This window comes from Drosophila obscura, unplaced genomic scaffold, assembly GCF_018151105.1.
Source record: "Drosophila obscura isolate BZ-5 IFL unplaced genomic scaffold, ASM1815110v1 contig_181, whole genome shotgun sequence".
Lineage (NCBI taxonomy): Eukaryota > Metazoa > Arthropoda > Insecta > Diptera > Drosophilidae > Drosophila > Drosophila obscura.
This window is the reverse complement of record NW_024542769.1, coordinates 587,022-604,565: the sequence shown is the minus strand read 5'-3', so window position 1 is coordinate 604,565 and position 17,544 is coordinate 587,022. Positions and strand designations below refer to the sequence as shown.

The 17,544-nt window shown below is 49.4% G+C and overlaps 4 protein-coding genes across 5 annotated transcripts; 2 read left to right on the top strand and 2 right to left on the bottom strand.

Moving 5' to 3' along the window:
• Nucleotides 1–240: 240 nt before the first annotated feature.
• LOC111071466 (protein OPI10 homolog) lies at nucleotides 241–1,096 on the top strand (the record flags this gene model as incomplete). Its single annotated transcript, XM_041592624.1, has 2 exons — nucleotides 241–750; nucleotides 814–1,096. Coding segments are annotated over 2 exons (708 nt in total), but the record flags the coding sequence as incomplete, so codon positions are not given.
• Nucleotides 1,043–14,592, bottom strand: LOC111071465 (2-oxoglutarate dehydrogenase-like, mitochondrial). Its single transcript, XM_022362814.2, has 9 exons — nucleotides 14,240–14,592; nucleotides 13,803–14,181; nucleotides 13,668–13,740; nucleotides 13,281–13,591; nucleotides 12,388–13,202; nucleotides 12,164–12,318; nucleotides 11,191–12,085; nucleotides 10,979–11,133; nucleotides 1,043–1,494 (listed from the first exon to the last, which is right to left on the bottom strand). The coding sequence occupies exons 1-9, from the start codon at nucleotides 14,498–14,500 to the stop codon at nucleotides 1,161–1,163; spliced, it is 3,378 nt and encodes a 1,125-aa protein (XP_022218506.1). The 5' UTR covers nucleotides 14,501–14,592; the 3' UTR covers nucleotides 1,043–1,160.
• LOC111071464 (neurofilament heavy polypeptide) lies at nucleotides 5,699–8,182 on the top strand. Its single transcript, XM_022362813.2, has one exon. It carries the CDS (start codon nucleotides 5,754–5,756, stop codon nucleotides 7,743–7,745), a length of 1,992 nt encoding a protein of 663 aa, XP_022218505.2. The 5' UTR covers nucleotides 5,699–5,753; the 3' UTR covers nucleotides 7,746–8,182.
• LOC121403766 lies at nucleotides 14,426–16,985 on the bottom strand. Of its 2 annotated transcripts, XM_041592558.1 has the most exons (4): nucleotides 16,655–16,985; nucleotides 14,866–16,595; nucleotides 14,599–14,799; nucleotides 14,426–14,516 (listed from the first exon to the last, which is right to left on the bottom strand). In XM_041592558.1, exons 1-3 carry the CDS (start codon nucleotides 16,874–16,876, stop codon nucleotides 14,676–14,678), a joined length of 2,076 nt encoding a protein of 691 aa, XP_041448492.1. In that variant the 5' UTR covers nucleotides 16,877–16,985; the 3' UTR covers nucleotides 14,426–14,516; nucleotides 14,599–14,675. The 2 variants fall into 2 exon arrangements, with proteins under 2 accessions (XP_041448492.1, XP_041448491.1); XM_041592557.1 differs by having other exon boundaries at nucleotides 14,599–16,595; nucleotides 16,655–16,983.
• Nucleotides 16,986–17,544: the final 559 nt, after the last annotated feature.

Genomic DNA, 17,544 nt, shown 5'->3' with positions numbered 1-17,544 from the left:
GCCAAAGCATAAAACGTAAATGTTGACTAAATGTGACCAAGTTTCTTCTATGCGTATGGAGCAGTGTTGGCTAACGCTGCAGCGACAGCTGGCACAGATATGAGCATTTTGGTTCTGTTCTTTGGTCCGTCTTTCCATCCTGGCTGCGAATATAAATATATACACTTTTCGTTTAACTAAAAATTCGCCTAACACGCCTTTCATGCCTATTTTAGTCAATGCTAAAAGGCAAACACATGACACGCCCGAAAGTTTAACATTAATTTTCATCTAGAACTAGTTCATTTCAGACGGTTCACACAAGCGGCTTCTTGTCATCATTTGTTGTTTATTCTCGAAAATTCCGCCCAACGATTGAAAATGTTTGGTTTGATTATTACCGGACGCCTGCCACAAACGGATTTTGAGCCCGTGGGTGAAAACAAGTTGCTCATAAATGTGCCGGACATCGAGGCTGTCAACTACATAGTCGTCTTCCTGACGGGCATCACACCGCTACCTATTGGCGCCTCGGCGGCCATCTATTTCAGCTGGCCGGACGCGTGTGCGGCACCAACCTGGCAGTACTTGGGTCACATCGGCAACAACAAACCCTCGGCGATATTCAAGATAGCACAGCTGAAGAAAGGCCACGAGCTGGGCACGCAGGCAAATGGAATGGTCTTTGGCACCCAGGAGATCTCCAACATAGCGCAGATCGGCATCAGCATAGAGCCGGAGCTGACGGTGGCGCAGCAAACTCCTGCAGTGGTAAGTTCTGATTGAATTTGTGATTGTAAACTGCACAACTAACTAATGTATTTACCTTTGGAGTCGAATGCCAACGACAATAAGCAGTTTGGCCAGCGCATGCTGGAGAACTTCTTCAACTACGCTTCCAGTTTTTGCATCTCACCGCAAGACATCCCACCTGCCGCGACCGAGTCCTTTGTGCCCTTCTCTGTGGTGCTAAATTGGTACGCCAACTTTCAACGTCGCATGGATCAAAACCCCAACTTCTGGAAATACTAACAGCGCACCCAAGTACCGTTAAGTGGCCCATACCATCCCCCTTTTATTTTATAGATATTGCAAATAAATTTGTATATATTCTTTCAGTATTTTGATAAAACGTTCAAAAAAAGTTATACCAAATGCTTATCAAGAGGCTCTGGAAGCACTCACTTTTTCTTCGGTTCCTGAGGCGACTTTCCATCTGCACCTTTCGGTGGAGCAGCATCCTTCTTTGGTGCTGCCTTCGGTGCTTTGGCTTTCTCTTTTAAAGAGTGTTCGGATCTCTTTTTGGCAGCATCCAATGCTTCATTGCCGGCTTTGGTGGCAGCCTTGGCCTTCGCTTGCTGAGCCTTGACAATGCGCTCGAGACGTTGCTTGTTGGCTTCGGTCATCTCTCCAAAGACGTCGGTTATAAATGCCTTGTACTCTGTTTTAAACTGCACCTTGTTGCCCGTGGCTGGCGCCGAGTTGGGTAGACGTCCAACATAGGATATGCAACGGCTGCAACGATGGAAACCGAAATAATTAATACTTTAATAAGGCACCCATTATGTTTCTAGTGCTGTGCTCTCTCTATGTAATTTATGTTTCGCTCGCTCCACAACAGCCGGCACGGGCACACAATTTGGCAAGGGAATGTCACAAAGCGAACACCCGAATACCCATCGTCTGCTATATGTTCTAGGTCTAGTATAGGCGAGGTACGTGGGTCTATTTAAACAATAGCATTGGCGCTGGGCGGCCACGCTAGCTGATTTTTATTCCTGCTCTCTCCTAGCCAGCCACCCCCTGCTATCTAGCGTTGTGTTCTTTTTTGTGGCCTGCAAAAAAGCAAGCCATTTGGCAAAGTCGACACATTTATTTAGTCTATATAAAATCGCTATTTATATAGTATAGAAGAATACCATGAGCATGAGTATATAATGTGTACATACATATGTATAACTGTCTGTGTGGCATCCGAAAACACGCGCAACCTCTTTTGACCATGCTGCAGTTGTTTTATTGTTCTTAAACGATGTATAAACATTGCACCATACCCTGCAGTTGCAGTTGAGCGATGGAATTTTAATGAATGAAGCAGTGGCACCTATTACAGAAACTATGATCAGAACTGAGTATAGTATAAGGGAATTCGCTTCCCATAAGCAGCTCTTGTAATTGTAATTAATGGTAAAGCACCTATGTATGCTTCGAATAAGAGGCATGGGCATACCCGTGCCACATAATTTGCCTGCAATTAAATACTTTTGCAAATTGTTGTCTGTTCCGATCATTGATTTGGCGAGCATTGCATCGACCATCCACAATAGCAATCGGAATCGAGTCTCTTGGCTGCTCTTTGGGGATGTTGAAAGATTGCATTGGCGAGACAGTTTCGCTTGCAACGTGTTGAGTGCCGCATATCGATTTGAATTGAACGCGTTGCGCGTGTTGCACGAGACGCGCCCGACCACGCGAAAATAGGTCAAAAGGAGAGCAAAAGCCGCCCCACAAGCCGCGACCACAGCCAGCCAGCGATATCATTGAGCAGCCCCATTGGGGCAGAAGAGCGAGAGACGCAATCCGCAATGCCACAAACAGAGGCAGCAGCTGCTACTAATAATTTTCCGAGGCTTGTTGTTGATGGCATCATAAATCAAAAGCCTGAGTCATCCATGCTGTCAATGGGGCCGCCGGAAGTGCCGAGCGCTGGTCTGCAATTTCCGCTATGCCTCGGCCGTTGGGTCACGCGTTCGCGATTCCCACCGAATCACTCAGAGCAGCGTCTGTGTCTGTGCCATCAAAGTGACAAGACGAACACGCCACTAAAAGGAATATACAAACAATATGTGTACCAAGCAAATGGCCAAAGGTTTCCCATGTACCTTGACCAGGCGAAACAGCAACGCTTTCCCCTGCATCTCTCCCAAGGAACCTTGCTGCAGTTGAGGGCCCCCAGCCGAGAGCAAATTTCAGACATAGTCAAGAGATTTCCCTTGAAATCTCATCAGGTACTTGCTCCCTCCTCAATCATTCGCACCTTTCCCGAACTGGGCCAAATGCCGCAGAGGAATTTCAATTCTGCAATTCGCCAAACAACAACCCCAACGATGACTCGACGGGGGCAGGTGCGGTTGCCACCCGCATCGAAGGCGCCCAAAGAATTTCCCATAATTAAAAAACAATTTGTTAGCTTTCCCGATCATCATCATCGAACGATGGCCAATGATGGCGCGCGGCATGGAGGAGATCCAAGCGGTGGGATGAAGGTGCGGTCAACGGATGTGGTGCCCACACCACCACCAAGAAAAACCAAAACAACAACAACAATGACGCAGATGAGCCGCGACACAATCCCCAAAATAGACACAGATCCACAGTGGACAGGCGGAGAAGAAGGTGCTGGTGCTGGTGCTGCTGCCGTCTCCGTGAACGCCCTGAATGATTGTCATAATAATGATGATGATGTACATAAGGTGTTTGATAATGAACTCGAAGCTCATGGGCGGCGTCAGCGTTGGCGGCGGGGTACAGCAGCAGCAGCAGCAGCAGCAGCAGCAGCAGCAGCATTAAACTTGAACGTGTACGTGTCCGATGCTGATGCCGATGCCGATGCCGAAGGTGTTGGCGAGCAGAAGGAAATCGAGCATCAACAGGCGGAAAATTTTAATGACGCCTTCTTCGGCCAGCGACACGACCACAACGACAACGACAATGACAACGATAGCGACTACGCCATGGATGTGGATGGGGCCAAAAATAAACACGAAATATGCGAGCAAAGCAAATTAGAGAAGGTCTTTGGTGAGGCGGAGATGGAGCATGGACGGGCCGAAGATCATAATGAGCTAAATATGACTAAAGAGGGGAGCAAACATTTAGCACATCAAGAGCAGGAGAGGCAGGAGAGGCAGCAGCAGCAGCAGCAGCAACAGCAACAGCACCAGTCAATATGCTTAGCTGGGGAGCAAACAATAGATGGGGCAGTGGCGGCCAGCAACCACCAGCAGCAGCAGCAGCAGCAGCAGCAGCTGCCCGTCGATCTCTCAGACGCGCGCGAAACGTCGCCAGAGCAAGTGGACGATCCGAAACAGATTCCGACTAATATTCGCATAAGCGACGGCGCCAGCAGTCACGTTCAGCAATCGGAATACGGATCATTGGGCAGTCGCAGTGCCAGTGCCGGGCAACACAAAGTAACGCGTCCAAATATAGAATTACTGAAGAGTTCCGTTCGCGCGTTCCTAGACGAGGGTGCCGTCGCCTCCCGATCGCGACCACAGCTCGACTTTGAGCTGATTGAACTGCTGACCGAAGCAATCGAATTCCTGTGCGAACCCTCCGCCATCACGGGCAACCTTTGGAGCGAGTCTGGGGCAGTGGCAGAAGCAGAAGCGGGAGCGGGTGCGGGTGCTAAGCTAGAGGCCAGTGTGCAGAGTGCGGACATGACTGTGAGCAAAGTGATTGAGGATCGCGACAGTGAAACAATCGTCGTTTATCCCGACCAAATCGAACCGCCCACTGAGGTGGATGACAACAACAACAACAGCAGCAGCAGCAGTACCAGCAGCAGCAGCGGTAGCAACGGTAGCAGCGGTAGCCCTGTCCATGCCAGCAACGAGATGAAGTACGAACTGAAGACTGCAGCCACAACACTGCCAAGCAGACGTCTCCCCATTATCAGCCCCATTATCAGCCCCATCACAGCCACTCCAATCCCAGCAGCTGTCCCCACATTGACAGCCCCGCCCACAAGTCGCTTCAGTGCCACCAGTCGTATACGCAATGTGGATGTAGTGCCGCCGACGCCCATAACACCCCTCCTGCTGGGTGAACAACTGAAACGGAGCCCCATGTCCAGCCGCGTTGACATCTCCGTAGATCCGGAGTTGGTGCTGCCAGAGCGGACGCGTCTGCGTCGACAGCGGCGCATGCGCTCCCAGGACTCGGTGGAGGAGAAGCCCGAGGATGTGATCGAGCGGCTGAACAAGCTCAAGGCCCGCATATCGGGAGCGCTCAATGAGGTCAAGGGTGTGCTGAAGCAGTACAGCACCGAGGGCGAGGCGGAGGCCGCCGGCGTGAAGTGGCAGGGGCCGCCGTCAGCGTCACCCAAACCAGCTGAGGCTGAGAGTGCAGCAGCAGCAGCAGCAGATCCTCCTCCTCCGGTGACATTCCGTTTTGTGAACAAGGTGCGACGACGCCGCAGCTACTTTGACGAGGCGGAGGAGGAGAAGGAGCAGGCCAAAGCCAGGCAGAGTGCAGAAGCGGAAGGCACCAAAGAAGGCAAAGATGAATCAATCAGGGAGAACCATGTACCGCAACCTGCCAGCGATCTCAAGGATAAAAAGGAAGAGCCAGAAACAGCTGAAAGGAAGGATAATTCAAGCGATATAAAGCCAAAGATAAATGAAACAACAGAGACTATCAAGAATGTCGAGACTACTCAGGAAACCCGAAGGCAGGAAGAGCCTGCAACAAAACTCCAAGAAGATGGAGCAGCAGCCTCCTCAGAGTCAACGCCAGTCAATGGAGAGGAACCACCCAAGGCTGTGGAACAAACAAAATTAACAGAGAAGAGCAAAGTCCAGGCCAAAATCGACTTCCTGGCCAAGGTGCAAATGGAACTCAAGGCAAAGTCCGTGAAAGTTGCTCAAGATTCAAACAGAGCAACCGCTCCCAAAGCGGAGACCCTGACACCAGCAGAAACCACAGAAAAAGAAACAGAAACAGAACAACCAAAGCCAACCACAAACGCACTGCCAAATGAGTCAGACCAAATGGGGCAACCAGCAGCCGATTTGGAAGCGCCAGTGACCGTCAAGAGTGTGGTCAAAAAGAAGGTCTTCGTGGTAAAGTCAAAGGCGAATAATCCCCGACGTGCCTCAATTGCTGCGGTGGAGCCATCCAAGATCAAGATCGAGCCGTCAGTCGGCCAGATCGATGCACTCATCACACAAAGGCGACCCTCCGATTCGGAGGCGATTGTCAAGCGCAAGAAGAAGCAGAAATTAATGAGTATCAATGCGCCATTAACTTCCGGCAATCAGAAGGAGGCAACGCCGAAGACGACGACGGACTCTATAGCCGAGGAGGCCATGATGGGCGCAGCGGTCAAGTCAAAACCTCTTGCTGAACAATTGGCAACGGCAGAGGTCAATGCGGTGGCAGCCAAAAGCGAAACGAAGTCGCCTGCCAAAAGCCACGAAGGAGATGAAGCAGCAGCGACGACACCAGCGACAAGTGCATCAGAAGCTACAAAGGCCCAGCCAAAACGATCGCAAATCGATGAGGCCAATCAAGCGCCAGCCAGCGAACGAGGCAGACGCGCAAGCCTGAAACTAGCGGAGTTGGTAGGCGAAACGGTGCTGGTGGTGCCGGCATCGAGATCGAGTGCAGCAGCAGCAGCAGCAGCAGCAGCAGTCGCAGCCACAACAGAGACAGTGCCTGCAATTATCAGCTCATTAAGCGAGTCCAAAGAACCCATTAATCAGTCGGCAATTGTTCCGGAGATAGCCATTCCCATCGAGACGCAGGTGGAAAAAGCAACGCCCCAACAGGTGGCCATCGGTGTTGACATTGAAGGCGCCGCCAGTGCCTCCGTCTCCGTGTCCGAGTCCCAGTCCGTTGGCGAACAGTCAGCGCCACAAATAGCAGCGACATTGAGCGAAGTGCCGCACGAAGAGTCATCGTTACAACAACCAGAGGGAGGGGCAGAGGCAGAGGCAGAGACACAGCCACAGCCACAGCAGAGCCAAGCAGCCGGGGAAGCTACAAAAGACAACGCACAGGCGCATACTAGCGACAGTCTTGCCACCATGCCGGAGCTGAAAGTACTTGCGGGCCCGGTGCAGCCCGTCAAGATCGAAACGGTTGAGCAGCCGCACGATGGGGACAAAGCGGATCATCTATCCGTTATCAAGAAGAAGTCGACGCATCTCAAGAAGTTGGTGCGCAAGAATTCCATAGACAAAGCGAGGGAGAAGGAGGAGGAGAGCAGGCTGAGCAACATACTGCGGGACAAGAACAAGATCAGCGAACTATCCTCGAGAATCAATAAGCTAACGCCGCCCAAGAAGCAGGTGAAGGCGAGCCAAAAGGAGCCGCCACAGCAAGTGCAGCAAGTGAAAGCCGAAAATGATGCAACACCCGGAGAAGCACCAAGCGAGGAGATCAACGATATCGAACCTGAGCCTGAGCCTGAGCTAGAGCCAGAGCCAGAGCTTGAGGCAGTGCCAACTCCCGCGCCAAAGAAGCCGCGCAAGATCAAAAAGAAGGTGATCATCAAGCGACAGAAGCGACGCCTCTCCATCAGCGACACATTCTTCATCCAGCCAGAGCCAGAGGAGCCCAAGGAGCCCGAAATCGAGACCATTGAGAAGGCCATTGCCTATGTGACTGACGACGATGATGAGGATGACAAGCAGCAGCAGCAGCAGGCGGAGCAGTTGGAGCCAGTGGAGCCGGTGAAGCCACTCAAGTCCTGCCTGCATGTGCGCGAATACAAGATCGGGGACCTGGTGCTCTATGGAGAGCGGTATCGCAAGACCCAAGTGCGCTGGAAGCGCGGACGGGTGCTCGAGCGGATTACCAGCATTTCGTACAAGCTGGAGATCGAGGGCAAGGAGGTGGCCGCCCATGTCAGCTACATCAAGAAGTACACGGGTCGCAAGGTGCAATTCGGCAACAAGGAGTACCTGGAGATTGACTACGAGCAGGTGGTCGAGGAGGAGCGACGAGCGGCCAGCTACAGCATATGGAATATGGTGTAGAAGGAGGTGCCTCAGACACCCAGAGTGTGCCGAGTGTGAGTGTTCCCTGTGCTGTGTCACCCCGCCCCGAATGATGCGTCGGCCCCATCTGTAGCCTTTGAGTAGAATTAAAAAATTGTTTTCAGTCAAGGAAGAATTTTTTAAGGATCTCAACTCGACATTCAGTTATGTTATAGTCTTTCTTCTCTAATTAGCTAGCTAGTCTCTCGTATGTGTAATCTTCCTGTAAATACTCGTAGTTTAGCGTTTAGCTTATCCTAAAGTTAGTCACAGATACATTAGTTAGTAGGAGAGGCCAACAATTTGAATGTAAATTATTCCAGAATCAGTTGAGTATCAATTTCGATGTGTGTTCCCTTTAGTGGAGTGTCTACATTATAAGTATGTGTAAAATAAACCAAATTTAATGTTAAATAAAGCCGAAAATATTTCAGAAATTCGCGTTGCAAACTCTTTACATCATCCATCCGTTGCCTTGGCTTGGCTTGGCTATTTTAATCATCATCATCATCATCAGGAAAAACAACAACAACAGCTATTTCCAAATCCAATTACTCATAAAAATTTTATGAATCTGTTTATTTCAAATGTTCCCCATTTGGCGATTGATGCTTCCCCTTGGCCCTCACAAATATCCATCCATTCCATTCCATCCACTGTTGTTGTTTTTCCGGACTATTTATAGCTCTCGATTGGAGGAAAACAGCGCAATGAATGAAAAAGAAAACAGAGCAACCCGAAGGTGCTACCAAATATTTGCTTTTCCCTCTGGGGTCTACTCCTACTAAGTGGTGACTCTTTCTCCATTCCTCATGGTCAGTGGCCAGTGGCCAGTGGTCAGGGGGCAATAAATTCCATACACATCTCAATTCGCAAAAAAAAAAAAAAAAAGACACATATTATGGGTTTCGCCCACACCCACTCTACAATATAATATATCCCTATCGCGATACGATATATCCCTCCGGGTTGGGGTACAACAGAAAGATCTCACGATGCGTGCCATTAATAAAACTTTGGCGGGGACTCCGACAGGGGCGGGGAGCACCCGCAAAAGGGAAATCGCTAAACATTCTCGGACAATTCTCATAATTGATTGTCAAGGCGTTTGGCGCTTTCGGAATTTCTCGGTTTTTTCGGTTTTGCCAGCAAAAAGAAAAGAAAATCTCTCATAATTATTGCGTCCCCCGTTCTGGCTGTTTGTACAAGAGATTTTAATTTACGTTGACAAAAACAACAAAGAAAATTCACAAAACATTGCCGCCAGATGCCAGCCAGCCAGCCAGACAGCTAGCTATAGACATACGAGTATCTCTGTACAATGTACATTCATATATGTAAGTATAGGGATAAAGATGGGGATGAGACATAGAACTTGTATATAATAGATATATAAAAACCAGCAAATATGCTAAATTCCTGAGGCCTTTTCTGTGCGCCAGTGTGTGCGCCCCCAACAAGATATTTCATTCAATTTTTCGTGCTGGCAACCAAGTACAAACATTAATATGAAAAAAAATTAAAAAATCAAAAAACAAAACACATTTCACACTCGTCTACTCTTACGAGCATGTATGGTATTTTTGAGCGATAGCTGGGTGGAACATTCTCATGAAAAACCCAAACATTCGAGACATCAAAGATTTCAAGTGCAGAGAAAAGTACTTGCTGGGGATACGAGTATTTAAACATAAAATCATACGAGTTCAGGGGAAGCAGTTGTATTATTTTCCATAAATCAGAGCAGAAATCTAGCGAGCCAGCAGCAGTGCGCGGACTCGGGACTCGGGACCGGGACTCGGGACTCGGGGCTCGGAATTTTACTACTTATATGTCGCCACATTAAGTTTTATGTGGATTGTGGATTGTGCGAGCAGAGGAGCACAACACTCGCAGATCTCGCATAAGAAATGCCAATCGTTAATTCAACAGACAAACGCCAGCAACAACTACACAAGTACATATGTATGTACGATACATTTAAATATCTTTGGGACAGGGGCAGTGGACGGTGGACGGTGGACGGGGAACGTGGATTGCTTTCAGCTTTTTCTGTTTTAGTATCAAACGCCGCCGTCGGGCAAAAACTGTGCCAAGTTCCTTGCGCTAGTTTTATACAATGCAAAATCCAACATCGACATGGGGCTGTCCGCGATTTGTTCAAAGTGCAAATCTGGCAGCAAGGCCGGACGGACCGGACCGTGCCGGACCGGACCGCGCCAATTACTAACAACGCAAAAACCAAATTGAAACAAATTATTGGAGCCTTTGGCTGGCGGAATTGCTGCAGAATTAATCGTATCGGAGAGGACAGGCACCGTCCCTGAACCGACATTTTTCATCACTTACTAAACCACATGGAAGTCAAGGCAGCAGAAGTTGTGGGGGCGATCCGATCTGTGAACTCTAGCGAGGTCAGATGAACGTAAATATACGCCAAAATATGCTCACAAATTTACAAGATCAGGCCGCACACCTATAAATCTTTAGGGCAGAACCAAACAACCTTCAAGAATTTGCTTGGCACACGTTTGGTTCATACGAAAAAAGAAAATAAAAAACAAAAATAAATAAAACAATAGAGAAAATCAGAGATTTCAGGGGTCGACTACAAAAGTACCCTTGCAGGCGGGACCAAAGGTCCTTTACCTAGAGGTAGAGGTAGACGTGGCCTAGGACATACTGCTGATCTATGCAGAATATATATAAAAATATATTCTTTACAGTGAATACCCACACTGCCAGAAACGATAGAGAGGGAGCGAGAAACGATTAAGTGGAAAACCAAGATATTGTTGGTGTTGGTGTTGGCATGCGCCAGTGCCAGCGCCAGAGGCTACCAAGGATCACAATCGATACAGCGGCGGCGGCATAGATGGCGTCACACTGCGACGACCCGTCGCCATTTTGAAAGTGTCAACTGAAACGTTTGGATCGTATCGTATGGGGAGATCTGTGGCTGGTTGCGTGCGAGAGAGCGGGAAATCGTCACAGTCGACGCGAGCATTTCGACTTTCACATTCGATTGACACTTTGAAGGCGCGTCAACGATAATCGCACCTGAATTAAATCATTAGGCGGTGGGGCTACGGCTACACAGCAGTAGCCCAAGGCCTGACATTGCACCTTGGCATTTCAGGAGAGAGCGAGAGAGAGAGAGAGAGAGAGATGGAGCTCTGTGTCTGTGTGTATCTTAGGATCTGTGTTCTTTGCTGATCATCCCCAGGACTCACGTTTCGTTTTCTCTTTTGATCAGGGCCGTGTCAAAACGTGGCTGTACATAGGACCAGCAGCCCTGGTTCTTGTGCTCCTCCTGAACCCACAACAGCTCCGCTGACTTGTACAGCTCCAGCTCCTTCATGATCAGATCATACGGGAAGGGACAGACCTAAAGAACGGACTAAAGTTAATAATATATCCAATCAGTTAGAGAGTTCTAGGTTACCTGTTCGATTCGAACGAGTGCCACCGTTTCGTCCTGCTCGTGATCCTCCCGCTCCTTGAACAGATCGTAGTAGACCTTGCCCGTGCAGAAGACCAGCTTGGTGACGCAGTCGGGCTTGTTGGCCGTCTTGGCGTCGGGAATGATGCGCTTGAACTCGCTGCACTCGTTGAAGTCGCGGAACGAGCTGCGGGCCAGCGGATGGCGCAGCAGGGACTTTGGGGAGAAGTTGATGAGCGGCTTGCGAAAGCCCATGGCCACCTGGCGGCGCAGGGCGTGGAAGAGATTGGCCGGCGTGGAGAGGTTCGTCACTATCCAGTTGATTTCCATCAGCTGGCGGGCCACAAAGTCGCTGTCGCAGGTGTCCGGAAAGACATCGGGATCGTCGTCGCTCAGCTGCAGGAAACGCTCGATGCGCCCGGAGGAGTGCTCCGGTCCCATGCCCTCCAGGCTGTGCGGCAGCAGCATCACTATACCGGACTGGCGCACCCACTTGGTCTCCCCGCTGGCGATGAACGTGTCGATGATGCACTGGGCGGTGTTGCAAAAGTCCCCGAACTGCCCCTCCCAGATCACCACCGAGTTGGGATTGGCCATGGAGTAGCCGTGCTCGAAGCCCAGCACCGCGCACTCCGACAGCGAACTGTTGGACACATTGTAGTCCGCCTGGTCGGGATACAGGTGCTCTATGGAGTTGTAGCGCACCTTGTCACGGGACTGGTGGTGCAGCACATGATGGCGATGCGAGAACGTGCCGCGCTCCACATCTTGCCCGGACAGCCGCACGTGTACGCCGTCCTTCACCAGCGTGCCAAAGGCGAAAGCCTCCCCCAGCGACCAGTCGGCCAGCTTGGATTCGACCAGTTTTCTCCTCAGCGCCAGAATACGCAGAATACCCCTGGGAAGGGATCGATCGAAATGAGTGAAGCGAGTCCGGGAACTGGTCCCCGGGGCTGGTCGAGCAATCCAGACTTACTTGTGAACCTGGAACTTGTGCTCCTTGGGTGGCGGACTCGAGTAGATCTCGCCAATCTTCTTGAGCGTGTCCAAGCTGACGCCCGTGGGGCACATTTTCAGTCTGTCGCGGCCCTGAAAGAAGGCCGTCCAGGGCGAGTCAATCCACGAGGAATACTGCAATGGAAAAGCGATTATTTGGGATATTCTGAGCCGGAGAAAGGAGACCGGGGACCCAAATCAAACCTTATAGGTGGACAGCTTCTTGGACTCCTCCCACGCATCTTCGCATATTTTGTCGTACTTGGCTATCATGGCCTTGTAGTCGGCCACCGTTATCACACCCTCCTTGATCAGCTTCTCCGAGTAGAGGGTCATGCAGGGCTTCAGCTTCCTGATGCGCTGATACATCAGCGGCTGGGTGAACATGGGCTCGTCCGCCTCGTTGTGCCCGTTGCGACGGTAGCCCACAATGTCAATGACCACATCCTTGTGGAATTTGGCACGATAATCGGTGCTGACGCGCGCACAGTGGATGCACGCCTCGGGATCATCAGAGTTGACATGGAAGATGGGGGCGTTCACGACTCGGGCCACGTCCGTGCAGTAGCGGGAGGAGCGCGAGAAGCGCGGATCTGTGGTGAAGCCCACCTGGTTGTTGGTCACCACGTGTATGGTGCCGTGAGTCGTGTAGTTGGGCAGATCCGACAAGTGCAACGACTCGTAGACAACGCCCTGGCCACAGAAGGAGGCGTCGCCGTGGATGATAATCGGCAGCACCTTACTGCCAGTGACATCACCGCGCTGGTACATCTCGGCCCGGGCCTTGCCCAGCACCACCGGATTTACGTACTCCAAGTGCGAGGGATTGGCCACCACGGTGATGCGCACATTCTTGTTGGTCAGCCGGTTCAAGCGCTCCATGTACAGGCCCAGATGGTACTTGACATCGCCCGAACCCGAATCGGCGGCCTTTAGGCCATGGAACTGTCCCAGAATATCGGCAATGGGCTTGCGGCAAATGTTGGCCAGCACATTGAGTCGCCCCCGATGGGCCATGCCTGCGTAAATATCCGTGTGAGTTTGTGGTGAGTGTGGGTGAGCATCATTGGGGGGACTGGAGGATAGAGTTACGTTACCTATCATTACTGACTCGACGCCGAGGGAGGTGGAGCGATCGATGATCTCCTTGAGGATGGGTATCATAATGTCGCATCCCTCGAGTCCGAAACGCTTCTCCGAGGTGAACTTTTTGGCCAGAAAGTTCTCAAAGCCCGTGGAGCGTGTCAGGCGCTCCAGTATTAAGGTTTTCTCTTTGGGACTGAAGTCGATGGCGTCCGGCTTCTCGAAGCGTTCTCGTATCCAGTTGGTCTTGTTCAGCGATGTGATCTGCATGTACTCGACGCCAATGGAGCCGCAGTAGATGCGCTCCAAGCGGTCCAGAATCTCTCTATTTTGGGGAAGGATGCGAGGATGCCAGGATTAGGAATCGATACGTGGAGGAGTGGCTGAAGAGGAAAACCTACTTGAGCGGCAGGAACTGCTCACTGCCGCCAATCAGCGTGGACGAGGGCAGCTTAAAAGTGGCATTGAGATCGTCTGCAGGCGAAAGGCGATCGTTAGGAAAGACTGGACTGATATTTGTGCAACATCTAACTTACTGAACACATACGAGTAGTGTTGCCGGAGCACTGATTCGGTGGCATTCCGCTTGGAGCCGTCTACGGAAGTCGTACCATGCGGCTGGACAATGCCCAGCGGATCAAGATCGGCGGCCAAGTGGCCGCGCGTCTGATAGGCCCTTATGATGGCCTGCACCGTCAGATGGTCATCGATGTACTTCCAATCCATTGCTGGGGGAGCCGCCGCACCCGCTGCAGACGTGGTCGGGTTCGTTGTCGATATATTCCGTGCCGGGAGCTCCGATCGAGATTGAACTCTCGCTGGCGACGGTGCAATGGGGGGACGCCGATGCTTTCGCTTATCGGATCCCTTCGTTGACATGCTGCGTGGCTTGCCGCTAAAATAGGCATCCCACGACTGTAAATAATCAAACTATGTAGTTGAGCCATCGAACCAACCATCTGCCACCGCTTACTGGATCCACGGACTTGGGATTGGCCTTCCATTTCCGGTACAGTCCCTCAATGTAAATGGCATTGCTGCCATTGAGCATACTGTCGGCCTCTTTGCTTTTAGCGGGTGATTTTGGTGCCTTGCAAGTGGAATCGGTTTTCAGCTGCCGCTGGGTTAACGTCAACTGCAGCGCCGAGTTGTTGCTTCTCAGCCATTTCAGTGGCACATGGGCCCTGAATGGAATTCTTAGCAGCATCGTGTTCTTGAGCCGGCATTGGTTCATGGTCTTTGGGCGAAAACTATCCGAGCAACGAGAGAATTTTGAATTTAGGGAAAAAGAATTTAGTTTGTAGATGTTCTAAACAAATTGTTGACACATACTCGTATTTTCTGATAAGATCTGAGGCTGACGCTCCATACGAGTTTGCCTCAGCTGCCAGTTTCGATTCCCTCGCAGGCTACTCATCTGGATTCGTTCTATCATCTCCGAAATAATCTTCCGGGGCGCCTTTTCGCTTGGCATCCCTTTGGGCGCCCTTCCTTACCTCAGACTTGTCTTTGAATGTGCTCTCATCTGTCTCCCTGTGCTTCAGACTTTCTTTATTCAGATTAAAGGAACTATTGTCAGAGGCTGGGGAAAGTTTGTACCTCCTACTCCTACTCATGCGGATCGGTCGAATGTCCCTTTCTGGTTTTGGATTATCCTCCGGCGATTTGTTTTCCAAATCTTGTGCTTGTCTCTTTTTGATTGAATCGGAATCTGTTTCCATCTTTTGAGTTGGTATCGACTTTATAGTCTCGACAGATTTTGGTTGGTTTTTCTTAGACTTTTTCCAATATACAAGTGTATTTTCGTCGGTTTCGGGCCAATGGTAGTCGACAGAATTGGTTTCCCTTGTCTCGGATGGTGTCAAAGGAGTTAATCTGATAGGATTTTGAGTGCGAGTACTTTCCGACTTGGAATTCATTTTATGGCGAAAGTTTTGCTTTTTTGCCACTTGTCGATATTTTACGCTAGGGCCTTGTTTGAACACGCGTTTGTGGCTCGCTTTATAGCCACGGGATTTCTTCTCGGATGAATCCGATTCTGGCCTATCATTGTCTACCATTTTATACACAGATTTGTGTATTGATATGGAAGTCTTTGCTTTCTTGGGAAAGTTTCCTTTCTTTTCAGCATCGACGGTTTTCCGTTGCTTTTTCAAAGACTTATCTTTGGGTTCGGGCAACTGGAAGTCCAAAGAATCTGGCTCCGTTGTTTCAACTTGTGTCGAAGGACTTACCCTCATTGGAGTTGCATTTTTGTCAGATTTAGAGGATTCGAATTTATCATTTTCGGTAGACATTTCCATGGTCTCGTTCTGGTTGAGGATATTTGATTCCGGAAATTCGGGATTCTTTTTCTTTTTGTTCAATCGAGTGCCGTATTTTTTTGGCAAATCCTTTTTACCGGGCCACGGACTCTTCTCCTTGGCACAGTCTTTGGTTTTATTTTTCAGAGACCGACGATCTGGTATTGGCCTGAAATAATCCACTGATCCACTGGAGCCCACTTTATACAGCAAAATCGGATTTTTATTATTTGCGGAGTGATTTTGAAGACTCTTATCCTGCGTTCCTGCGTCTTTTTTGTCATCAGCAACCTGCGTCTTTAATATTTTAAACTTTCTCTTTGATTTCTTGGGCTTACTTGGTATCAAATTTTCATATTTCTGCGTCTTTAACATTTTCGGGCTCTTATTGGGCAGCGTTTTGGGTAGCCTCTGCGACTTTGTCATAATTTTCTTTGCTTTTTCCTTGACATTTTTCGATATTTTTCCCAAAAGTTCTCTCGTGGTGGTCTTTGGTGGTGTAGTTTTATCATCCTTACTTGAGCTGGTTTCCACAAAAGGACTCAGAATGGTTGGGCCTATTACAATATCACTTTGAGGGTCGATTGTATCGAAGTAGGCGGTGGGTGTCGTGCTGGGTGTGGGACCATCTCCGTCCAAGTTCTTCTGAGACCCTGGCACTTCAACCGAGCGCGGGGCCTTGGACTTTTCCAGCTTCGAGAAAAGATCTACATAGTCCATTGGCATAGTTGTTGGTGCGTCCAATTTGTTCTTCGTTGAATCCTTTTCAGTCATGAAAGGCACTATAGGATTATCCGGATTAGATGCAATTGGCTGACCTGTTTGTTGTTTAGTGGATGTGGAATTTTTTGCAGTAGAATTTGGGAAAGCCAAATGTTTTGCATAAGGCTGCTTCGCACTTTCTGGTTCTGTTGTTTCCCTTTCCATATCCTTGACAGCTCCTGGGATGACATCACCGTCAGGTTTCACTGGGACTTGGCCCTCAGAGTTTTCCTTAACCATTTCCCGAAAGTATTTTTGCCACGACTGAAGAGGGAAGGGAAGCTAATTGGTGAACAAGTTTGCATATTTTTGGCAACAATTACCGGATGAATGGAGGATTCGTCCTTTAGCCATTTGGCGAACAAATGCTCCATGTACTTTGCATTGGTGGCACCGACATCATCGATATTTACATCCCTTTGGTCAAAGTTCGATGTGCCATCCTCATCGTCTTTCCGCCCGCTGCCACCGACTTTCTTACCGCCCGTGCTGAAGCGCTGAAGTTTTTGCAAGCTGACAAAGAACCGGAAACTGCCAAGCGCCATACTATTGCTGCGAATTAAACTGGCAATTTCAATATATATAAGGTCTAAACAAGAATTTAAATTGATTCTAATATCAATGAATGAAATTATTTGACTTTGGAGCAAACACAACGAAACTGACAATTTTAATAGACATGTCATCGGTAATGATCGGCAATGTTATTCCTCAATTTTGATATCCGGCATAGTATTCTCGGATGAAATTATTACTGAAATTGCATTTTGGCTTGACAATAAATAGGAGTATAGGTTAGGTTAGGTTGAAGCGGCTGTCGGGATTGTCAGAGACCCGACACACCTAGGCCGGTTTCGGCCCGTTGTGATACCGCATATTACCGCAAATAGGAGTATAACTAAACACACGATCTGCTTTTATTCTTTGCCCTGCGTTTCGGTTTCTTGTTCTGGTGCTCCTAAAGAAGCAGTTCGATGAGGCCGCAGTTTATGGTTCCAGGGTGTGCTCCTATTTGCGAGGTGTATTGCTATTGACTAGGTCGTTAAAATCGTTATAAACAATCCATCAAATACTATAATCTACTACTACCATCAACATTAAAAAAAAAGGTACAAATTCAATTAAAATTGTTTAAAAACATGCAGAATCGTCCGGAAATGTTATATCAACGTGTGAGCCAGTCCTACAAGGATAGGCAGTTGTTCTTTAGGGA